General features: G+C 35.8%; 1 protein-coding gene across 1 annotated transcript in view; it reads left to right on the top strand.

Annotated features, from left to right (window-relative positions):
* The window catches only part of Polr3B (RNA polymerase III subunit RpIII128), a 494,506-nt gene that overhangs the window by 374,483 nt on the left and 93,230 nt on the right, over positions 1 to 26,793 (top strand). The window contains exons 23-24 of the mRNA XM_090412337.1: positions 16,491 to 16,508; positions 22,205 to 22,310. Of these exons, the coding sequence (XP_090268463.1) occupies positions 16,491 to 16,508; positions 22,205 to 22,310 (124 nt within the window). The remainder of the gene's footprint in view (positions 1 to 16,490; positions 16,509 to 22,204; positions 22,311 to 26,793) is intronic.

The raw sequence follows: 26,793 nt of genomic DNA on the forward strand, positions 1-26,793 counted from the left end.
GAGTGGTTAGTGCTTCCATTCTCCAACCAGCAGGCTGTGGGGTCAAACCCTGCTGTTTGATTCTATGTTTTTTTATTATCTTTCAGTGGACGATGAAACTCATCTTCCACTGAAAGATAATAAAGTGGTCTCACATCTTCCATTGTGAGACCACTGCCCTGCTTATTGCAGGCCATAAGTGGCTTGCAAAAGTTCCATGTTTGGTCTCTAGAGCAGAGTTTCTGGACTATGTAAAAAATAAAACAAAATCATACAGAAAATATATAGAATTAATAAAAATAGAGAAAAAATCCTTGGCCTATCCATGGTACAAGTGTGCTATAGGTTTGAAAAAAAAAAATTATGCGGCTCCAACCAACAAAAACTTTTATGGGTGGGAACCACATAAAAATAAAGTAAATTAAATTAAAATAAAGACACTCAAAAATACTAAATAATCTCAACAGAGAAAGCAGTAAAAGTTAAAGATTAACATAACTAAAAGAAAATTGATGACAAATTCAGATAAAATGGAGCTAGAATTAGTAATCATATTAAAATTGTGGATGACTATATTTACTTTAAACAATTAGTTAGCTTTAAAGTAGGAAGCAAAGCATTTTGGCTGCATAAAAATGATCAGTTAGGAGATTCACCTGTATTTTTAAAAAAGAAATCTATTTGATATCAGTATTATTTCACTATTTACTTATGGAAGTGAGATATATGCAGTAGCTGGAAGACAGGTTATCTCAGGCCCAAATAACCTTGGAGAGAAGAATGCACTACATAACTAACAGGTGTAAAACTAGACATAATAGAATTAGAGAGAGGATAGAACTAACACAAGGTTATTGTAAAGTATAGTAAAATATTAAATGGAAATGAGCTATTAGCATATCATCATCAAATTCCTGACATGTACCCTCAAGGGGTGTACATGATATAGTACTACATGAAAAACTTACATCATTACTAACTTCCTATTTACAATTTTCCTCTGAAACAGTCTGTTACCTACTCCAACATTATAAGATATTATATTTCTATCTTCGAAGGAGGCATTTTTTACTGCATTAATCCACCTATACAGGGTGTCCCTGAACTCATGGCCCAAACGTGAGGGGATGGTGTTAATAATTGGTTTTATTTTTTATATATAGAGATATTCATAGATATTATCTTAATATTAATCCTACCATAGAGATGATCTCTGTTTCTAACAATTATTTTTTTTTAATTCCGAGTGTACCTATATATTGTTATATGCATAAGGGTTCACTCCAATTGGTGCAATGATCTTAACTCTTTCTTTCAGAATCCAAATAGTCACTGACTCAAGACCAAAATACAAAATAAACACATTTAATATAACAAAAACAATATATATATACACTTCAAACAACTTTATGTAACTAACTAAATTTAATTGAATCCAAGGCCTTTTTAAAATAAACTTACACTTAAGACTAAACACTTTGTTTTTACGACAAAATGTTCATAGCCAGTTTCTTTCTCTGCCAAGGCCCTTTTCCGAAGATATATGACTCTATTCTTCATTTTCACAGGATCCTTTCTCATCACTTATGTAGCACACATTAATTCTTCCTAACTTAATTCTGTCTCTTTTCTTCAGTAGAAATAATAGTTAGATCCGGCTTCCTTAATACAGATGAAACTTCCTAATCAGAGTTTTCTCGAACATTCCTTTAGAACGTAAATAGTAAATTCTTCTTTTATTCACTAAATGCTTATTGACAGTCTTAACTCTTCCAATAAAAAAAAGCTTAGTTTTACGATTCCCTTTTCGGAATCTACTATAAATCTTTCAATTAGCGTTTCCTCCAATATTCTGTTTAAAACGCATATAGCAATATTTTCTTTTATTTATCCACATACTTATTCCACATTAAAACTTAATAGTTCCACGATTCCTTTTTCAGAATATACTATTAATTTTCTTCCAACTGTCACATAAAAAACTTAAGTTCCTCCGAACCTAAATATCAGCCGGCCTGTGTTCTAAATTCCTTCCAAACGCTATCTTGTTTACTCTCCCGTTGCTTTGATACCGAACTTGTCAGCTGTCAATCACACATCAAACTTCTCGGTGAGCATGCGCACTCCATGAAACTGGTAAGCAAGAAGTTAGGTATAAATAATGGCTGACGCGTTGTCTCCGTTAGCGACAAGAGAGAAGAGAATGTCTTCATAATAAACACAAAACTTAATTTTAAATTACAATAAAATTCTTGTAAGTAATACAAATATCAAATATAGTAAGTACGTCAATTTTTTAACTTCTTTACATATCATTTTTGACAAAACAATTTCAATAACAGGCACATCGCAAGTGCCGACAATGCGTGTTATGAAACTAAAACTAATAAACATTTTAACATAAACAGTTCGTTAAAATATTTAGAATTTTAATTATGATTATTTTTACATCAGTTTCATCTTTCTCTGAAAAAAAATTTTTTTTTTAAATTTTAAATATTTAACCTATATCTAACAAAACTTTTAATGCTTATTCCTAGATCTTAAAAAATAACGTGATTCCTACTGATCATTATTTAAACTTTTGGAATCACTAGTTTCAGAATCATCTGATGCCAGAGATAATTCAGAATTTATATCTTCCGATTTACTATACTTACAAATTTCATTTCTATACTTTCAAATATTTCATTTAAACTAATTGAATTATGCCCTAAATCTATAGAATCATCACCATCAGAATCAATTTCTACAGTTGTCTCAGATTATTTATCCTTACTAACTAAATTAGAGGTATTTTCACATTCCTCTGTCTTATTTAACTCTATATTAACTAACCTATGATATTCTGCTATAATTTCATCCATGTTAGAGTCAGTTTGATTATCATCACTCTTACATTGTACATTATCCAAATTATGTACTTTGGGATTTCTAAAATTTCCTGCATTAGGGTTTATTTTACCAAAATTTAATTTTCTCCTTTGCTGCATATTTGAATTATGAGTTTTAAAACTATTCCCTTTCCTACTATTTGATTGTGAATGAGATGCACAATTAGTACTAGGAAAACAATGCTCATCTTTCAATATCTTATTCATATTGTATCCTAATGTAACTAAATTTCTACTCCCTAAAAAGTACCTTTTTAACCTATCAGAGTGTACATTTAAAATTTTACTAGGATTTTTGACATCTTGAATCCTAAAATTCACAGGAGAAAATTTCTCTAAAATTCTAAATTGACCTAAAGCTTTCCTTCCTAATTTCCCAACTCTTTTTATACTAGATTTATCATCTAACAATACTAAATCACCTGGTGCAAATGACTTATACTTTCTAAAACAATTTATATACTGCCTAGTTTTCTGAGAACTTAATCTACTTATTGCACATATTAATCTGTGAGTAGTGGAAAATTTATCTACAACTGTTTCCAGATACTCATTTATGTCATTATATCCTGTATTAGGAATAACTGAAACAAGTTCATTCGGAAAAATTGGATCAAAGCCATATAAAGCAAAAGATGGTTTTTCTTTGATAGCAGAATGAAAAGCAGATCTACATGCAAATAATGCTTGAGAAAGATATGTGTCCCAGTCATTCATTTTAGTGTTTGCCAGATTGGAAAGTATTTGCTTTATATTTTTATTCAGCCTTTCACACATACCATTACACTGTGGGTGGTAAGGTGTTGTAAAAACCTTCCTAACGTTGAGTAATTTACATAACTGTAACAGCAGTTCAGATGTGAAATTTGCTCCTTGATTTGAAAGTAAGGTCTGAGGAGTTCCATATCTACAAATAATCATATTCAAAAACTTTCTTGCAATAGTCTTTGCAGTTTGATCCTTCATTGAGACTGCTTCAGGAAATCTAGTTAGCATGTCTGTGACTACTAGAATATACCTGTTGCCTTTTTTAGTAATTGGCAGTGGACCTACCACATGAATAGCAACAGCCTGAAAAGGTTTAGTTGGAATTGGAAATGGTTGTAATGGAGCTTTTCCTCTGAAAGGGGATCTTATTTGGCACTTATGGCATGATTTGACATATGTGAGCATGTCACTCTTCATACCTTTCCAGATGTAACAATCCTTTATTCTTTCCCAAGTTCTAGAAAATCCTTGGTGTTCTGCCAAGTCTGAATCATGGAAAGTGTACATAATCCAAGGAATCATTTGAGTTGGTGCCAATATTTTCACTTTCAACCTTCCATCTTCCATTTGTGTAGATAAGGGTAACCCATCTTTATCAATATATGTTTTCCAGGTTTAAAAATGTATCCAGTTGAGTTTCACCCTTCAATGCTGCTTCATAGATAGTTTTGAGTATGGGATCATCTTTCTGAGCTTGGACAATCTTATCTTTTTCCCAAATTTGTGAACTAGGTTTCTTATTCTTTAGAGTCTCAATATTGAACACTTGATCATTATCATTAATGTCTTGAAAAACTTCAGGAGACTGCTCTAATTTTGCTTTGTCACCTGATTTTCTGTTTAAACAGCATTCTAGTCCATACAAGGACACACTGTATTATCAACAAAATTACATGCAAAACCATGAAATTTCAGAAAATCAATTCCAAGTATTACTTGTACATTTGGATTTGAGGATTCTGGAAGAACTATTAATGAATGACAAACTTTCAATGGAAAACAAGGAATTGAAATAAAAACATTGATTTGCTTATCTGCTGAAATTTCTGATTCAAATATACCTTTTAATTGGATAACTTAAAACTGAAATATCATTTGGAATTAGAGATTTAATTTTGTTAAGCAAGCTATAAGAAATGAGTGCGATATGTGCACCTGTGTCAAGTAAGATTTCACAAGGCACATCTTCAATAAATCCTTGTAGAGCTGTCAAAGGATTACCTCCATTAGCATATGGAGCTAATGCTACATCAAACTCTCTTTTAGGGTTAGAGCTACCTCTAGCTTTACCCATGTCTAGTGAATAGTTTGACATTTCTGTCCTTGCCAGTATGATATTGGAATAATAACTATTTTCAGATTTTTCTTTATTCTCTGATTTCTTATTTTGAAAACAAGATTTTTCTCTAACATAACAGTCTTTAGCAAAATGACCGGTTTATTGCATCTAAAGCATTTTGGAATATATCTCCTTTGAAATGTTCTATTCCTGTCAATACCATTAGATTTACAAGAGAAAGATTGATTATCTGTAGTGGATATTGTTAAATCAGATATCATCTTAAACAGAAGTTCCTGTCCTTGTACTATTGGTCTCTGTTATCTATTTCTTCACTAAGAAATGTTTTCAGTTCCTCTAATTTTCCCAAATCATGTAATTGTTGTACCTTGGAATCAGGTTCTGGAACATTTTCTGTTAGATTTACAGAAATTTCCTTATTAGCAACTTTTAATTTTTTTAAACTTTCCTTTTCTCACTTTATCTGCAGCCACAATGCTAGGAGAATGAGTTTCATTTTATTGAAAAGAGTTCACCTGTTTATTGTTTGAGGAATGAAATATATCTCTAAATCTCTCTTCCTTTTCTTTAACAAGTTCAAAACACTGTTCAAGATTTTTAACCTTTTTCTTGTATGCTGTTTCTTTCAAATTATCACTAAGGCCATGTCTAAATTGATCAAAGAGCAACCATTCCAAAGAGGATCTCTCTTCAGATGAAACATTAAATTCATGAGCAATGCTCCAAAGTCTATGATAGTATTCTGAAACAGATTCCCTATTACCTTGAATGCACCGATCAATTTTCCAAATGTTAGGCCCTAATTCTCTTACACCTGCAAATTCTGATATTAGCAAACTTTTAAATGTTGCATAACTGTCAGTGTCTCTCAGTAAAGGAGATGTGTTTAAGAATGTTTTGGCTTTGCCCAATAATTTACTACGAAGTGTAATCAACAAATGAAAATCTAACCATTTTCCTAAATCTCTTATTTTTTCAGCATATCCAAAAAATGTTTCTACGCTTTCACTACTATCTCCTGAGAAAGAAGGTATTACTAAAGTTGAATTAATTAACCTAAAAAATTCCTCATCTTTAACTGAAGAAACTTCACTACTAATATTGCTATCTTCTGTAACCATTTTACTTGAGTCAAAGTTTACTTTCTGGATTCTAAAATAGTTAAGTCATAACTAATCCTGTCGTCGACTGCGCCATTGTTAATAATTGGTGATGTTTTATATAGATAGATATAGGATATTTCTATCTTCGATGGAGGCATTTTTTACTGCATTAATCCACCTATACAGGGTGTCCCTGAATTCATGGCCCAAACGTGAGGGGGATGGTAGTACACACCGAAACCACCAATATTCGTCATAGAATATGCGGCCGCAAACGCAGTGAGGAGTCAGAAATGAAGGACAGACAGGTTTCCAGAGTGACATTTATTGGAGATCATTACAACAAATGCTCAAACATCCACCCACCAACATTGATACACACGGCACAACGACGGAGTAGCGATTGGCATACCTGCTCGTAAACACCGGGCTTGTTGCGTACATTACCAGCTGTGACGGACAGTTGGGCTACCAGATCCTCCGCGGACTGCATGAGAGTCTCGTACATGACACTCTTCAAATGTCCACAGAAAGAAATCGATACAAGAAAGATCGGGGGGGGGGGGGGGGTAACGGGATGGGACCACCATGCCCAATCCACCAGTTCCCAAATTTGGCATTAAGATGCTGACGCGTGTCCATGCTGAAATGGGCAGGTGCCCCATCATCATGCTGGAACCACATACAGGAGCGGATGGTGACTTCAACATCTTGAAGCAATTCCGACAAAACCTTTTGCAGAAAAATATGGTACGTTTGATCATCGAGGTGGTCCGGCAGCAGGTAAGGTCCAATTAAGTAGTCATGCACAATCCCTGCCCAGACATTGACGGTGAACCATTGCTGGTTCGACTGCGGACGTGTACCATGGGGGGGGTCTGGGCTGTCCACAAATGCACATTATGGACATTGACTATGCCTTCATGTGAGAAAGTTGATTCATCTGTAAAGAGCACGTGAGTGGGGAAATCGGGCTGTACGACATTTTGCTGCAGGAACCACTGGGCAAAATCCATGCGCAGGGGATAATCAACAGCTGTCAATGCCTGCACTTGCTGCAAGTGATAGGGGTGTAGCTCTCCTTCATGCAGTACTCGACAGACACTCTTATGTCCTCGCTCATAGCTTGCATTCTGACTGTCTGTGCTTGTCCGGCATCATGTCAACTGACGTGAAGGTACTTGACTCTCACAGCTGATGGTGCAGTTGCACAAACATTTTATGATTGGCACACAGCGCATAGGATATTGCTCACAGTACAGTCTTTGTGCTTCTCTACCATTGCCCTCGGCTACACTGTACTCTTTCTCTGCATCAGAATATGGTGGAAGAAAGCTACAGTAACACACCGTAGCAAATACAAATTCGAAAGACTATTCTTGGAATCGGCCTTAGCCCTAAGAAACTCTCCAAACCACAACAAATTTGGTTGTATGAGACTGCCCGAAATTTGGGAGGCTTACATCAGCAGACCTTCAGCCCACCGTCCAAGAACACCTACTTAGCCCCCTAGGGGGCACCATCAGGACTTTTAGGAGAACAATAGCTTCCTCACTTCATTCTCAGTTACTGTGTTGTAGTGCCTATGTGCACGTGCCTTTTTTGTAAGTTCCTTTTGAAGATGGCAACGTGACGTTGCCAAAATATCGGAAATATTTATTAAAGTGTAATTTAAATACAAACTTATTTATTAATTACTGACCATTTACAAAAAACAAAACCATATTAGAGCCTACCAGTTCACCAGCAAACTGTCTGGCTTTTTCAAGGCATTTACGGAGACATAAAAACTAGTAAATGCAAATTGAAAGGAACATAAAAAACGTTGTAAACCAACTAGTAGCTAAGGTTACACGTTCGCGTGACAGAGAGAACTTATTGTTCTTATTCATTATCACGCATGCGTGTTTGTTGTAAACGTGTAATGTGATTACTGGCTAGCTGTAGTTCAGATTGATTTAGAGAGAGGATCAGGTTTTTCCACGAACTGTTTAGGATTGCACCCTGATTTCTGTTGAGGTTTCCACCGGTTATTAACACTATTGTGGCTTCCTTGAATAAACGATGTCTGTAGTCGTCATCCAGATATGGCATGGACTGTTTTGCCACTCTATCGTGTGGTTAGATGATACAGAAATGATGTGCTAAGCCGGAAGAGATACTTCTGTTGTGGTTTACATCACCAACATGTTCTTTTTGTCTGATTTCTAAACTCCATGAAGTTTGTCCGATGTAGGCAAGACCACAGGAGCAAGGAATGTAATATACTCCTGGATATTTGTTGAAAGGCACCTTATCTTTTGGGGATCCTAAAACTTGTCTGATGCTGGTGGTTCATTTGAAGACCACTCTGATGTTGTAGGCTCTTAGTATTCTGGCTATTTGATAAGAAATTGACTTGATGAAAGGGATCACTACAGTAGAAATGTGCTGGAAGCTTGATTCTTCTTGTCTGGGGTTGTCACCGTATAGATATTTTTTGATCATGTTTTGAGGATATCCATTTTGTGATAATGTGTTGGTTATTAGTGAGAGTTCATTCTGTGTATCCTCCTCTTCTGATATAAACTTTCTGGCCCTATATTTCAACATGTGGATAATGCTCAGTTTGTGTGTCTTATGATGGTTTGAAGTATAATGAAGATATCTTCCAGTATCTGTGGGCTTTCTGTAAATAGATAATTTGACACTATTTGATTATTTCTTTATCAAGATGTCTAAAAAATGCAGTTGGTTGTTGTTTTCCACTTCCAGAGTGAATTTTGTCTTGTTATGTATTGAGTTGATTTTATCCACAAACGATTTTAGGTTTTCTAAGCTGTCTTGCCATATAATGAAGATATCGTCAACATATCTCCACAGTGTAGATGGTCTAGGGGAGATTGTGGAGAGAATTTCTTTTTCAAGTTTTTCCATGAAAAGGTCTGCACAAGATGGTGATAGTGTGCTTCCCATTGCTAGGCCTTCTAATTGTTGGTATATGGTGTTGTTAACCTTGAAGAAATTAGATTGAAGGCAGTGTCTAAACATCTGTGTGATGTCTAGAGGAAAGAGATCTTGGATAACGTTTATTACCTCTTCTAGTGGTACATTGATGAAAAGGGATACAACATCTAGACGATCATTGGGAATTCGTCCCTCTGTCCAGGCCTTCTGAACTATGCAGTGCAGCCACTGCAAGACTTTTATACCACCATACTTCAGCATTTCTGGTCAGATATCATCTACTTGTGCTGCCTTTCCACATTTTAAGCCTTTGATGGCTTTTTCTACTTCAAGTATGGATATGCATTCCTCACTATATATGCCTGTTGAGTATTTTTTACCACTGTGCTAGCACTGCTTGTTTCATTTAGCAATTTCTCAAAGTAATTACTCCATACTTTAAGGATATCTTTTTTCTCCCATTTTCATGTCACCTTTATTATCTCTAACTCCTTTTACAGTACTCTTTCTTCCATTTCTAAGCTTCTTCAACAACCTCCAAAATATTTTGCCACCTTCTTCATATTTATTTTCTATGTTCTTGCCAAAGTCCTCCCATGACTTTTTTTTTAGCTAGTTTTACAGTGTTTAGCTTTCTTACATTTGTCTCTGTATTCTCTAAGAGCACAAGCTGACTTATTTGACAGGAACTTTTGATATGCTTTCTTCTTTTCCTTCACTGCTTCTAACTTCCTGTGACGTTGAAGAGAACATATATGGAAGTGATCACTTTCCTGTTCTTTGTACAATGTCTTCACAGGAACCATGTTCACCCACACGGATACCTATATGGAAAATGGACCAGGCTGAGTGGAACACTTTCTCTCATCTTGCAAAATTTAATGCTGATGCCATCAGTCAAACACCTATCAATGAAGCTGTAAAATATATAACAGAATGCATTGTCCAGACAGCAACAACCTCCATCCCAAAAACATCATCTCGATTTCCAGTCTATCCAAAGCCTTGGTGGAACCCAGAATGTCAGGCAGCCAAAAAAGATCAACACAGAGCATGGAGCATATTTTGTAGATACCCTACCACATCAAATTTAATAACTTTCAAGCGTGCTCGAGCCAGAGCACGTTTTGTAAGACGTCAGAGTCAAAAACAATCATGGATCCAATTTACTACATCAATTAATCAAATGACCAGTCCAAAAATTGTATGGGATAAAATCCAGAAAATGAAAGGCAGATATAATACACATTGTTTGTCCACCTTGGACTATAATGGAAATGTTCTTGCTGATCCCAAAGCTATTGCAGATACTTTAGGAGAAACTTTTTCTAAAATCTCAGCAACAGCTTCATATTCTCCAGAATTTTTAATGCTGAAAGAGCAGCAAGAGAAACAAAGGCTTAATTTTTCTACTAACATTCTTCAACCATATAATCAGCCATTTGTCAAGGAGGAACTAAAAAGAGCTCTCCTACAATCTCACCCTAGTGTAATAGGACCTGATGACATCCATTATGAAATGATAAAACATCTACTATCATCTTCTATGGATCTTCTTCTCTTATTATATAATAGAATACTTGCAGAGGAAGAGTTTCCAAATTCTTGGCATAAGTCAATTGTCATTGCTATCCCAAAACCAGGAAAAAATCCAACACAAGCAAATAATTATCGACCCATTGCTCTGACCAGCTGTCTTTGTAAGATACTAGAGAAAATGGTTAATGCCAGACTTCTCTGATATTTAGAAAGCAACAGTCTTCTTTCCAATACACAATGTGGTTTCCGTAGACATCGATCAACTTTAGATCATTTAGTTCGGTTAGAAACATGTATAAGAGATGCATTTCTGAAGTGAGAACATCTTGTCTCTGTCTTTTTTGACATGGAAAAAGCTTATGACACAACCTGAAGATATGGCATATTAAAAGACCTCCATAACTTAGGTCTCAAAGGACACCTCCCTATATTTATTAAAAACTTTCTGTCCAGGCGAACTTTCCAAGTCAGAGTGGGAAGTATGCTATCTCAACCATATCTTCAAGAACAAGGTGTTCCCCAAGGCTCTGTCTTAAGTGTAACCCTTTTTGCTATTAAAATTAACTCAATCATTGAAAAGCTTCCTCCCACTGTAGACAATGCTCTGTATGTTGATGACTTCACAATATACTGTCACTCACGTAACATGAGAGTAATTGAAAGACAACTTCAACAAGCAATTGATCATGTCTCTCTGTGGGCTCTTAATAATGGGTTTAAGTTTTCAACAGCAAAAAGTGTCTGTGTACACTTCTGTCGAAAACACACTCATCACCCAGATCCTGAACTGAGAATGGGACCTACTGTTATTCTAGTAACTACAGAAACTAAGTTCTTGGGACTCGTTTTTGACAGAAAACTCACATTTCTAGCATGCATTCGTCAACTAAGAGAAAAGTGCAAAAGAACTTTGAACCTCCTTTGCACTCTATCCTCTACTGGGTGGGGTGCTGATCGAGCTTCATTGCTCCATCTTTATCGTGCACTTATACGTTCAAAGCTGGATTATGGGTCCCAAGTCTATGGTTCGGCAAGACAGAGTAACCTATGATGGTTGGATTCCATCCATCATCAGAGTATACGGATAGCTACTGGTGCCTTTCGCACCTCACCCACTCCAAGTCTCTATGTAGAAGCAAATGAACCGGCTCTATCACTTCGACGAAAACAGTTGTCTCTTAATTATGCCCTAAAAATAAAATCTCTCCCCGATCACCCTACATGGAATAGTATCTTCTCTCTGCGTTGAGAAGCTCAATATCACACACATCAAACTGCTATACATCCTTTTGGTATGCGTATTAAAGAAACTATGCAAGCTGTTAGTATAAATGTTGACAACATTAGCTACACTAAACATAACAACATCCCTCCATGGCAGGTTTGCACACCATCTTGCAACCTCTCACTTTGTCAGCTACAGAAATCTTATACCCCATCATCCATCTACCTGCAATTGTTTAATGCACACAGAGCAGCACACGCTGATTTCTTACCCATCTACACTGATGGTTCAAGAACTAACATCTCTGTTGGCTGTGCTGCTGTGTTTCCTGACATTATTATTTCAAATCAGATCCCACCTGACTGCAGTAATTATACAGCAGAGTTACATGCCATTCAGCTTGCACTTGTGCATATGAAAGAAATCTGCTACCAAAGGTGTATAATTTATACAGACTCATTGAGCTCTTTACAAGCTATCTCTTCTCCTATGTATAATTCTCATCCAGTACTTTATGAAGTGCTACACCTGCTTCACAAAATGAAAATCCTTAATTTCGATGTCCAGTTCTGCTGGATTCCCAGCCACATCGGAATCAAAGGAAATGAGGTTGCAGATGCGGCTGCTAAATCAGCCCATACCTTCTCCACATACTATTTGACAGTTCCATATACAGACAACTTATAAGATCAAGGCTAATTGCTCAGTGGGAGTTAACATGGCAAGAAAAATCAACAAACAAATTATATAACATTAAACCTGAAATTAAACATTGGCTTTCTAGTCAACGTACAAAGAGAAGGGAGGAGGTTGTATTTGCTAGGCTCCGCATAGGTCACAGTCACCTTACGCATTCTCATTTACTGAGAGCTGATTTCCCTCACATATGTGAAAAATGCAACACACATCTTACTATTCATCATATTCTGGTAGATTGTCAAAAATTTACACGAGAGAGGAATGAAATTTTCACCTATCTAACCAAGCCATATACACTCAGGGAAATGCTAGCAGACTCAGGCAAATTGTATGATGTTTTTAATTTTTTAGAAAGAATTAATTTGTACAAACACATTTGACCATAAATTTGTTTATATGTAAATACTTTTTTGCTTAACTTAACTTTTAGCTTTTATTTGTAATATATCTGACCAATTATGTATTATCATAGGCCTTGATCTTGTATATTTGTATCACTCTGCTGTAATTTTGTTAATATGTAAATACCATAATGCTAAACTTAAATTTTATGCATCAATGCTGTATATAATAATTCCTTTTATTAGTATAATAATGTTTGTTGTAATCTTCCTAGATGTAGAGACACTGCTTTCCTTGACTTGTTTTGTATATACATATGTTAACCTATAATTATCTATTTATGTACTGCTGAAACCTCTGTAGTAATTTTGTTTATATGTAGATATTGTATCACTTAACATGCATTTTGTGTATGCATCTTATTTATTACTTTATTTTTCGAATAATCATGTAATGCTGTAGGACATCTTACGTATTTGTGTACTTTCTAGTAATTCTGTTTATATGTATTCTAAATTCTGTTTCTACTGCATTACTAAATTTAATTTTCATACATGCATATTGTATAATAATCCCTTTTTGCCTATTTTTGTACTGCTATAAAGGCATCTGTTATAATTTTACATATATGTAGATACTATGTTCCTTGGCTTAGTGTTTCATATTTTATGTATTAACTTATATTGTTAACTATTTTTGCACTACTGTAATAACCTCTGATCTTGTGTGTTGCTGTGCCCTCTGCAGTAGTTCTGTTTACCTAGAGATGCTGCTTTATGAAATTATTTTTCTGTAAATGCTTATAACCTTTAGTATGGTACAGTATGACCTTTGTAGTTTTTTTTGTACCAAATAAACTAGAAACCAAATAACCAACCACCATGGAGTTCTGATTTTTCTATCCTTGCAGACAACCTCACCACATGCCTCTCTGGCTGAATTAATCAAGATTTTCTTCAAGGCTTGCCACTGAATCTCTAAAGTTTGGTTCCTGTTCTCAAACTCTTTCATTTTTGCTTCAATAATCTGTGTATTTTAGTCTACAGTTCACATCTGAGAGCTGCTCAACTTTAATTCACTTTAAAACTTTCTTACATGTTATTCTTTTCAATATGAAATTCAATTTTATCCTGCTCACGGCTAAATAGTGATCACTATTAATTTCAAATCCTCTGTACACTCTGGTGTCCTGTACAAGGGAGAAAACATCACTATCAACAATAACGCAGTCAATGAGACTTTTCTTATTTCTTGCCTCTTCACTCCATGTGAATTTGTGCACATTTTTATGTTGGAACATGGCGTTAGTAATAACCAGTCCATGTCCTGAGCAGAAATCCAACAAATATTTGACATTATTATTAACTTTGTTTGTTTCCAAATTTTCCCAATATACTTTTGTATGTCTGACAATCATTTCCTACTCTGCTATTTAGATCCCCAACAAGGACCAACTTTTCCTTTTTCATTGTGTCAGATGCTTTCTCTAAATCCTCAAAAAATTCCTCCACTTCTACCTTAGTAGAACCTTCTGTGGGACCATAGGCACAAATAAGTCTCATTGTCCAGTTTCCCATTCTGATATTTGCCCACATCACTCTACTTGAGACTGCCTGCCATTCAAGAAGATTAGCCTTGTATTTAGTGTTGAATACTATGGCTACTCCTTCTTTTCCTTGATTATTATATTTATTTATTTTTAATTTATTATTATAAAAGGGAAATAAAACTGAATGTGAGAATTACAGAGGTATTTCTCTACTGAGTGTTCCTGGTAAGATATATGCAAGCATACTTGAGAAACTGTTGCGAAGAATTGTAGAAGAAAAGCTTGGTGAAGAACAAGCTGGATTCTGGCCAAATAAAGGCTGTCAGGATCAGATCTTCACTTTACGACAAATAGTGGAGAAATCATGGGAATATAACAAAGATCTGTATTTAAGTTTTGTAGATCTGGAAAAGGCATATGATAATACCAAGAGAGAATCTATTCAATATGCTACAGTTATATGGTGTCAATGGGGCATTATATCAAGCAATATTTGGTCTGTATTTGAGTTGTAAGTCAGCAGTTAGATTTGATGGAAGTACAAGAAGATGGTTTAATGTTAAATCTGATGTTAGACAAGGATGTACATTATCCCCTCTGTTATTCATTATCTATATGGATCACATTATGAAGGAAAGTGGTATTGAACATGATATCAAAATTGGAGATGTTAATGTGAGCTCTTTGCTTTATGTGAACGATGTTATACTTATCAATAAATCCACTACGAGTCTGCAAGATTCCTTGACTAAATTGAATAACTGTTGTAATAGATATGGTATGACGGTCAGCAATAAAAAGACAATGAAAATAGGCAGAATTGTTGGAAATGTCAACTGCATTGTGAACGAAGAACCTGTGGAACGAGTAAAACATTTCACCTACTTACGCACGAATTTTAGTGAAGATGGTAAATTAAATTTGGAAATAGACAACATAATCAATAAAGCTGGTATAGTAGGAAGTCAATTGAATATATTCATATGGAATAAGAGAGAAATTAGTCGGAACACTAAATTAGCTGTATACAAGACAATGTTCAAACCAGTTTTAACTTATGGATCTGAGAGCTGGGTCAGAAGTAAAACACGACCAAAGACTAGAGACCATAGATATGAGAATCCTGAGAATGATTATAAGCGTGAAGAGATGGCATCAATGGCAATATCATATTAAAAATGAGGATATTAGGAAAGAACCTGACATTGTCAGCATCCAGGAATGCGTTAGCTGAGCTAATCTCAGGTGGTATAGTCATTTAAACAGAATGGGCGAGGAAAGATTATCAAAACAAGTGTTCTCTGCCAGGTTGGCAGGAAAACGACCTAGAGGAAGATCAAGATATAGGTGAATTGATATGGTACAAAGCCTTAGACGACAGAAATATAAGATCTGATACTATTGGAGTATTGACAAGTAACAGGCTGATCTGGAGGAAAGTTGTAGATAGGACCTTAGTAATGATGCAAATTTTTCATGTAGTACTATCATATTCTGTACATCTCTTGAGGGTACATGGCAGGAATTTGATGATGATGAAGGGTTGTTACTTGGCTAATGTGGAAGAAATTTTTTATAGTGTTGGGGAGGGGGGTAGAACAAGGGGACATGCTTTACCCCCTGTCCTACCCTGGAAGCTGTCGAAGTAACAGTTTTAATGAACGGTTTGATGGGCTTTGTGTGTAAAAGTGTGTACCTCCAATGATGAGTCTTTGACTCCATGGAGAGATCTGGTGTTAATAATAACATTGTTAACATCAGAAAGGATTGCCATTTTTGGTGTTGTGGATAGATGAGTGAGGATAATTGCTCTCTTCTAGTTCAGTGACTTTCTTTGCATTTTTGAGTTTTAATCGACACAGGACTGACTTTTTTAATAAGTGTAAAGGTAAGATTTTAATTATCTTTTTCTTGAAGTGAAAGCATTAATGTTAATTTATATACTTTGGATATCTGTTATCTTGATAGTCCACAGTAAATTAGATGGTCTGGAGAACTTGCATTATAAACTTCTATTATGAAATTAGCAAAAAACAAAAAAAAAAATAAAAGAGGAGGATGAAGAAAGGTCTTATATTAAATACAGTAGATTATTCTTATAATTTAAATAATATATTTCCTAATAATACTTATCTTCTTATTGCAGGGGATTTGTCCTGATTTGGTGAGTAATGATTTTCCTACTTTTATTATATTATTATTGCAACCGGTTAAAAATTGCAAATTTTTTAACTGGTTAAAATTTTAATCTAATTTACTTTTCCAAATATTTCATTTCCTATAATTTGTTATAACATAATTCTTTCCATTAAAATAATTTCTATTATACATCAAAGATTCTATATGATTGATTGAATAATTTTTAAGCATTTAAAATTTACAGTGAAAATAGTTCAGCTTATTCTTTTTTGTTACTTCAAAAATGTGGATGAAATAAAAGCTTATGAAAATTTGTAAGTTATGAAAAATTAAAATTTTGAATCAGTAAAATTAGTTTTAAATTTAGTATGGCTAATCAATTTTGTTCAGACTGCTGATTTTTACATTCTTACTTTGTTTCTTTTGCTAAATCGTTATTTTTGCATTTTGTTGTATTTAGACATCCTGATATTTTATGAGCCTTCAAGTTTGGTACTTTTACTTCATTATATGTTATATTTTCATATAACACATCTTATTGGTTATAATTTGCAGTTACTTATGTTTTTGTTTTTTCAGTTGATGTTTTCATGTTAAATGGCCTGGTGCACTTTGCTGACCTGGTTGGCCAAGTTATTAGCGTATCCGCTCTTCAGCCAAAAGGCTGTGGGTTCGAATCCCACTGTGGGCATGAATGTTTGTGAAAATACTAGTGGTGGTAGTGGGCAATAAGTAGATTGCATTGATGTATATGATGTGGTTAGCTGTAGTTGGTGGATTGAGTGGTGGAGACTGAGAGTTGTAGAGTAGGTGCCCTCTCTTGATTAGTCTTTGGACTCCTTGGAGATGTCATGTAATAATAATAATAATAGAATCTGCTCCATATCTGTTGAAATTTGAATAATTGCTTTTGAATATCATCTTCATTTCCTACAAGTAAAACTAGGATATGTAGATGATGTAATACTACATCATCTGCATATCCAACAAGATTAAAAAATTTTTTTTAATATGTATTCATCTAATTTCTGTTTCTTAAATTGTTATTATTTTGTCCATAATTATGTTAAGTGAACATGGACTTGAAGAGTTGCCTTGTCTGATTCCTTTATTAATATTAATTCGTGTGTATTTGTGTTGTGGTATCTCATTACACATTCATTTTTTGTGTAGATATCTTTGAATATCTGCACAAAATATTAATACTGTTGATCACTATCAACACTAAGTACGGCATTGTTGATAGGGATACATCATGCTAGTTCAGGATACAAGCGTTACTTAATACTAAGCAGAATAAAAATAAATATCACATTGAAAAGAACAGCACTCTCTATTGGCTTAAAACACATATCCATATGATGGTACAATATAACAAGATTTCATGCCAAGCTGGGATGTCATTTGTTTAAACAACTCCCTCCTCCCACTGTTTTTAAGTCATTCCTAACACCATGTCTCATAGTCATTACTAATACCTCATTTCAAGGAACTAGGGCAAACATTGAAAAGTCAGCTACTAGAACAAGCTCCAACTCATATAAACGTAAAAGAAGTATAAACCCAACATCAAAATAACTGAAGAGAAAATAATTGCTTCACAGATGTCATTACAAGTCAGAAGCTGTCTTGGGAATCAGCAGCAGCTTTAAAATATTCCCCAAACCACAACAAATATGGCTGTATTAATTTACCAAAAATCTGAGAAAGTCATTTTAATATCAAATTAATACTTGTTAATCCAGGTTGCTTATGGATCAAAGTGAAATAACTGAGAGGAGGCCTCCACATTGCTTTTAAGAAATGTGGAGAACCAACTGAGGCTTCTGACTTAATATCCATTCCGCACCTTCACGTGTGCCTCATTAGTAGTAGGTATCCACTGGGTGCTGAACAAATGAGGATGGACCGCCAATCTGGGACTTAGCTGACTAATCCATAAATTAATCCATAAATGCATATGATAGTATAACATGAAGAGATTTCATGTCAGCTGGGGCATTGCCCAGTTAAAAAAATTCCCCTGCTGTTTTTGTCAAGGAACCAGGGTGAGCAGTGAAAAAGTCACCTATTGGAAAACACTCAAGCTCACAATCTAGGAGAAGCCTAACAAACAGAACAAACCCAGCATCAGAAGAACTGAACAAAGTAACCATCAGTATAAGAAATATTAATGTCAAGGAAATCGAGAGCTGGCAGAAGTGGAAAAGTACCGTTTGGACATAATTGGCATTACTGAGACAAAGACAAAAATAGGTGAGATCTTACTAAATAAGAAGTATAGGCATTTTCAGTCAATAATGATCAAGGAAAGGAAGGAAGGAATAGCAATAGCATTCAACACCAAACATGAAGATCAACGTCTTGATTGGAAGGCAATTTCATGTAGAATTATGTGGACAAACTTCAAAAATGGGAAAATGAACAATGAAACTTATTTGTGCTTACGGTCAAACAGAAGGTTCTTAGAAGTGGAGGAATTTTTTTGAGTTATTAGAACAGGTAGCCAACATAATGAAAATGGAAAAAAATAGTCTTCATTGGAGATCTGAACAGCACGGTAGGAAGTGAATCCCACCAGGGATGTAATTTTGGGGAAATTTGGAGAAAAGGGCCAAACTAATCATAATGGTAAGTATTTTACTGGACATCTGCTCAGGACATGACTAGTTTCAGCATAAAGATGTGCACAAGTTCACATGGAGAGGAGACACAAGAAATAGGAAAAGCCTCATTGACTACATCGTTGTTGATATTGAAGTTGAAAGCTTTTTCACTTGGTTATATTATTATAAAGTAAAGATGCCAAGAAATTATATTCTTGGTTTCTTCCTTTATCCAAGTGTAAGCAAACAAAGTTTGTGCATGAAGTAACTTCATGACAGGGCAACTCATATATAGAGGTTAATGACTTCACATCAATTGCATTAGTGTCCCATAATGCAATGCACATATCCATACAGACATGTGTAATGCTATGCATAATGGGAAGGGCAACTACCCAGACCAGTTTTGACCTTTACTGTGAAGTCTCATCAGTGTGGAACCAGACTCAGAAGTGATACCAAGGTTGAAGTAATGCTGAAGTCATATTTCCATATAAAAGTAGACAAAAGTGTCACACCTTATTATTAAAATACTCTGGATTACAGAAAGATGTTGAAAGTTTTTCCACTTGGTTTTGGTTACTTGTATAAGGAAATATTACTTCTGCATTTCTTCAACCTTGGTATTTTCAAAATTTTGAATTTTTAAAAGAATTTTGATTTCTTTGGGCCAAGAAGTAATTTTCTTTCAGTAATTTTCTATGCACCTTTTATTGATAGGTCATGTTTTTCCACTTGGGTTAGCCTTCATGTAGTGCAATGTTTTGCAAATTTTTTCTGGCTCTGTCCACTTGGAAAAAGCATTATCTCCCATACCTCATTCACCCTTTATTGATAGGTCATGTTTTTCCACCTGTGTTGAGCCTACATATGCTACTTCTAAGTGCAGAATTGTGGAGTAGTAGTTGCATATCATAAACAACCTTAATATTTTCAGTGGAAAATTACATATTGCATGCAGTGGAGATTTTGTGTATCACTATACACTTGCATGGTGATATATACAGAGTGTGGCAAAATGTTATATTGAAAGTAAACAAATTATATAAAATAATTTTTTTAATATAACATATTCTTAACTGTGTCTGAAAATTTACAAACTATAATAATAATCATAATAAAGTATCTAATATGTGGTGGTCTGAAAAGTTCTCAGCCTCAACCATAAATCGCAACGCTATCGGCAAGATTTTTTTCCTAAGTTGGTACATATGTCATAAGCTTCGATGTGAAATTGTAAGTCATTCTATCAAGTAGTTTTTTTATACAGCTGTCGGAAGCCAAAGTGTTGTCTGTATCCCTTGAAATGGATAAAATTGAGTATTGTGTGATTATAAAATTTGTAAAAGAAGATTTAACGGCAAAAGAAAAACTCATTCGAAGTTCATAAAAGTTTATGGCACTTCTTCGTTTTTGACAATTAAGAAATGGCTGCCTAGTTTAAACGAGACCATACCAGCCTTCAAGATGATCCACATGAAGGATGTCCAAAAAGTGTAACAACACCAGAATTTATTGATCAGTACATGATATGTTATTGGATGACTGGCGAATCAAAGTGTGCGAAATTGCTGAGACTATAGGCATTTCAGAAGAACTTGTAGGATACATTTTGCATGAAGAATTACAAATGAAAAAGCTTTGCACCAGATGGGTGCTGCACAAATCAAAAATGCACTTGCGTGAAAATCTCTGAACAGTGCTTGGACCATTTTAACAAGAATAAAACTGATTTTGTGTGTCGATTTATTATTATGGATGAGACTTGCAGTCACCAGTACACACCAGAATCAAAACAGTAGACAGAAGCCAGTTGTTCAGTGCCAAAGAATACAAGGTCATGGCATCAGTGTTTTGGAATGCTAAAGGCATTTTGTTTATTAATTATCTTGAAAAGGGTAAAAGAATAACCTGGGATTATTATTCTGATCTTTTAACCAGACTAGACAAAAAAATTCATGAGAAAAGACTTGGTTTGCAGAAGAAAAAAAATCATCTTTCATCAGGATAATGCACCTGCTCACAAAGGTGTTTTGGCAATGGGAAAATTAAGGGATCTGCGTTATGAATTATTGGAATATCCACCCTATTCCCTAGATTTGGCTCTCTCTGACTTCTATCTCTTCCCAAAACTAAAACTCTTCCTCACTGGTCAGCGTTTTTCTTCAAATCGAGAGATGATTGCAGTTGTAGACGGATATTTTGCGGATCTTACTGAGAACCACTAGAGTGATGGGATAATGGCTGGACCATCGCTGGAATAAATGTATTAGTCATAAGGGAGATTATTTTGAAAAATAAAAATAATTTTTTAATTATAAATTCGTTTTTTCATTGTTAGGCCGAGAACGTTTTAGACCCTCGTATAATCCAGGTGCAGTCTTATCAAAGCGTTATGAAAGAGGCGAAATTACTTCCTTATATGTCACAATTCGCTTCAACATCACAATTATCTTCTGAGTTGTAGCTTTTGCTTTGTTAGGCCGAGAACTTTTCAGACCACCTACGTAACATAAGTAAAGTGGATATTAGATCCAGCATTATTTCAAAGTTGAATGTAAAAGCTATGAAAGATTTATAAAAATAAGTTGATCAGAGAGCTTACGGGAATACACTCACTGGCATTCATGAGTTGCCTTAGCGTGGACTAATTAGAAAACATAAACACTGCCCAAGCGTCTATAGATTCACTTTCTATTAGTCTATTTTTATAAGGTTTCACTGGCCTGACAGCTGTTTCGAACTGGTTGGTTTTCCTCAGAGACCAGGCAGAAACCTTAAGAGAGCAAAAACTCTCGTTCGGTACTAAGGAACTTGAAATGTCAGAGAGGTGTATTTTTCGTAAGCGAACTTTGTCAGTGTGTAAAAGTATTTATACTAAAATAGAGATCCAAAAGGTTTCAGTTCGGCGATTCAAAATTATATAAGTAAATTGGATATTAGATCCAGCATTATTGAGAATGCCAAATTCTCAAACCTCAAGCTCTTATTTTATTACATTAACCAGTGTAATGATGTCTATGGATTGGTAGTTGAAAGTATTCATATTTCAAGGACTAGATTAAAAAAAATAATCATACACCACTACTTTTTTTTTTCTCCTCTATATATTTAGATCATGAATCCCCATGGATTTCCATCTCGTATGACAGTTGGCAAGTTAATCGAGTTGCTGGCTGGAAAAGCTGGTGTTGTTTGTGGAAAGCATCACTATGGTACAGGTAATACAATATTCATTTAACCTTATATTGATATTTTTGTAGTGGAAAGGCATTGGAGGGAACATTATATAGGCAGATTAAGTGAAAATAATTTTATTTAAATGTTTAACAGTTCTCAATCTTGTATTTAAAGCTGTAAGTAGCAACCATTTATGAATGTGTTATTAGAAATGAATTAGAAATCAAGAAATGTGTTATAACCAGAGTTTTTGCTCTAGTGTTTGGCCATTACTCTTTTTACTATCCAATTGGGATGAGCCAGATATACAGTTGACTCAGCAGGCTGACTGCTAGTCAGTGTACAGAAACAAATTAATCTGTTTGATTGTGCATCCAGATGTTTTTCAACCATCTCTTAAAATATTCCACTGCTACCCGCCCTACAAGACTGTGTCTGGAATAAACATCAGTTATCTGAATGCATATAGAAGTGCAGAGGGATCGTTAATGCCACATTATAGTTCTGAAATTCATGTATTTTCTATTTAGGCAGCATAACCAAAGATGCTTTCAGCTCCCATTGGATGTCCTTTATGAAAGGTTAACCCTTACTTAACCCTTTAAATAAAATCCAAAAATAAAAACATAAAATAAAACTTCAAGATCTACTTCGCAAAGTTGTGGAGTCGTCTCAACATTAGTCTCTAAGTGTCCTGATAACTGTGAATGAGATATTACATTGCTGTTAGTGATGTATTCTCTTTTACAGTTGTCCAAACTTCATATTACTTATTCCTAACAAAATCTTAACTATCAATCATTATCATTACCATAGTTATTCTCAACAGCCTAAAATATTCACTCTGTGATTCATTATGAAAGCTAGTACTCACAGAAAACTAATACTTTGTTCATTTGTGCACATTGATTTCCATATACTAATTCATAACTGATTAATATGAAAGATTTATGTTTTGGGCTTTCCAGAACAAGATTGCCAAGTAGTTTGTTATGACTGTTGAAGTCTGACTAAAATATCTACCAATAATTATCCAGACACTTTAGCAATTTTGCCGGCCTGGTTGGCTGAGTGGATAGCGTATCCGCTCTCCAGCCAAAAGGCTGCGGGTTCGAATCCCGCCGTTCGGGCATGGATGTTTGTGATTGTCCGTGTAAATACCAGTGGTGGTTGGCGGTAGATGGCGTTGGTGTAGTTGCGGTCAGTTGGTGATTGAATAGTGGAGACGGAGTTGTAGAGCAGGTGCCCTCCCTCGATGAGTCCTTGGACTCCCTGGAGGCATCAAATAATAATAATAATATGGTTATGCATTTCTAAATCACTTAAGGAATTGAACAACGTAGATCCGAATATAAATTAAATTACAGTTTAATAAATGTTTCCGATATTTCGGCAACGTCACATTGCCATTTTCAAAAGGAACTTACAAAAAAGGCAGGTGTACGCAGGCACTACAACACAGTAACTGAGAATGAAGAGATGAAGCTATTGTTCTCATAGAAGTCCCGATGGTGCCTTCTAGCAGGCTAAGTAGGTGTTCTTGGCTGTTGGGCTGAAGGTCTGCTGATGTATGCATCCCAAATTTGGGGCAGTCGCATACAACCAAATTTGTTGAGGTTTGGAGAGTTTCTTAGGGCTGAGGCTGATTCCATAAATAGTCTATCGAATTTGTATTTGCTATGGTGTATTACTGTAGCTTCCACCATGCTCTGGATACACGCCACAGAATAGTCTGCAAGACCAAAATGGCTGTACTTGTGAAACAGGATGTAGTCCTTGTGTTCAGAAATTCTGATATTTGCTGTCCGTCCTGCCTGTTTAGCCAAAGTAAGACAGTTTACAACTGCAAGGGACCTGGTATACACCAGGTAGGTCTAGGGGAAGTGGTTGGTCTTTGGTGGAGCAGATAAGGGATGCCAATCCCTTATCTGCTCCACCATATCCCTTATCTTAAAATTTTGGTAATTTTTTCTGAGGTGCCTCGGATGTAGGGAATGGTGATGGATTTAGAGTAATCTTTGTTGTGGAGGGGAGGGGGGGCTATGTTTGTAGGTTTTAATATTTTTTGGATTTTTTTTTTTTTGGGGGGGGTTTAGCCATTGGCTGAGAAAGTGTTGAGGATGTGATTTAGTTCAGTGTTTAGGGCCATGTCATTAGAACAGATTAGTTTAGCCCTGTTGTATAGTGTTTTCACCACTCCATATCGTTGTGAGAGTAGGGGGGGGGAATTGTTGGTGAATGTATCTGCCTGTATGGGTGGGTTTTCTATAAACTGAGGAAACCAAAGTTCCCTCAGGCTGGTGGGTGACGTGTGTCTAGGAAAGGGGAGGCTGTTGTTTTCCTCTTTTTCCAGGGTGAACTTGATTCTGGAGTGTTGGTTGTTTAAGTGTCTTAAGAAGGAGAGGAGTGTTTCAGAGCCATGTGGCTGAATAGCGAACACATCATCAACGTAGCGAAGCCGTATGGTTGGTATTTGTGGGGCAGAGGCTAAGGCTTTTTCTTCAAAGGTCTCCATAAAGAAATTGGCCAAGGGTGGGGAGAGTGGTGAACCCATGGCTCTCCCCTCTATTTGTTTGTAGAATTTACCCTGCCAAACGAAATAGCCTGAGTTCATTGTGAACTGAAATAGGGCTGAGATATCGGGAGAAAATTTAGCTTGGATTAGCTCTAAAGTTTCCTTGAGTGGGGCATTTGTGAATAAGGAGGAGACGTCAAAGCTGACCATTATGTCAGTATGTTGGAGTGTAAGGTTTTCTATGCTGGCTTTGAAGTGGGCTGAGTTTTTTATGTGTGATGGTGTGTTGCCAGTATAGTGTGTGAGCTCTTTGGCCAAATGTTTAGCTAATTTGTATGTAGGGGAATCAATGCCATCCACTATGGGACGTAATGGCACATTTTCTTTATGTATTTTTGGGAGTCCGTAAATACTGGGGGGTATAGAGTTAAACGGCTTTAATCTGTCAGGAATCATTGTCAAGGTCTTAGAGAAAATAGTCAAGAGGAAAATACAAGATTGGATAGAAAAAAATGGGATACTGTATCGGGGACAGCATGGTTTTGTGAAGGGTAGGTCATGCCTCAGTAACTTGCTCACATATTATAACACAGTGACGGCTGAACTGGATAAGGGTAATGGGTTTACGGTGATTCTACTGGACCTTGCCAAGGCCTTTGACAGGATTCCACATGGAATTCTAATCAGTAAATTGCAGCATATGGGAATGGACATAGGGTTGGTGAGATGGATAGGAGGGTGGTTGACGGAGAGATATCAGAGAGTGGTTTACTCGGGAGTAGAGTCCACAAGACGGCCTGTGACTAGTGGTGTGCCACAAGGATCTGTTCTTGGACCACTGCTGTTTAATTTGTTCATAAATGATATAGGAAATGATCTGAGAGGAACAGTTCATTTGTTTGCAGATGATGCGAAGTTGGGTAGGGCAATAGTGAATGCAGATGACGTCAAAATTTTGCAGGATAATTTGGATAGATTGGAGGTCTGGGCTAAGGAGAATGGATGTCAGTTTAATGTGGCAAAATGTAAGGTTATGCATTTTGGGGTGAAAAGATTGGCGGCAGTTTACTGCATTGGTGGAACCGTGCTCCAGGAAATTGATGAGGCACGAGATTTAGGAGTGTTGGTAGATAAGGAATTGAAATTTAGGGGACACATTGCAAAAGTGACCAAAACAGCTCATCAAATCACTTGGTTGCTGAAGAATACGTTGACAAGCAGAGACAAGCAGGTTATTGTTCCTCTCTGTCGAGCCTTGATAAGACCCCATCTAGACTACTGTGCTCAGATTTGGTCACCTAGGTTTCTTCTTGATGGGGAGGAGGTGGAGAGGATCCAGAGGCGAGTGACCAAGATGATAGCAGGTCTGTGGAATGAACCGTATGAGAACAGGTTGAGGATTTGTGAGTTGCAAAAATTGGTTGATAGGCGGAGGAGGGGAGATATGATTGAGACATTCAAATTACTGAAGGGTTTCTATAAAATTAATTCAGAAGATATTTTTGAGAACAGGGCTGGTTGTGGGAGGACTAGGGGACATCCATGGAAACTGGGCAAAAGTGTGGTTAGTAAAGGTGTTAGAGCTGGGTTCTTTACTTTTAGAGTAGTGAATGAGTGGAATGCGCTCCCTGAGTCTGTAGTGGATGCTGTGACAGTGAATGAGTTTAAGGCGAGGTATGATAGATACTGTATGAATGTCAAATAGTTGTGATGAATATGATTTGGGCCTCCCTCGATGAGTCTAATGACTCCTGGAGTTGCCCGTAATAATAATAATAATAACTTCTACAGGCCAAGAAGTGTCTTTCTTAAGGAGCCTGTGAAGTTTTCTAATTTGTGAGTTGGTGGAATTGTATTCGGTAGGGAGGTAAGTAGCCTGATCTAATAGAAGAGCATTAAGCTTACCTTTGTAGTCCTTTTGGTTAAGTACTACAGATTCATTTCCTTTATCTGCTTTGGTGATAACTAATTCTTTATTATTCCTGATTTCCTGTAGAGCTTTAAATTCC

This window comes from Typopeltis vanoorti, chromosome 22 (genome assembly GCF_054136105.1).
Source record: "Typopeltis vanoorti isolate ZY-2024b chromosome 22, IOZ_Tvanoo_1.0, whole genome shotgun sequence".
Taxonomy (NCBI): Eukaryota; Metazoa; Arthropoda; class Arachnida; order Uropygi; family Thelyphonidae; genus Typopeltis; species Typopeltis vanoorti.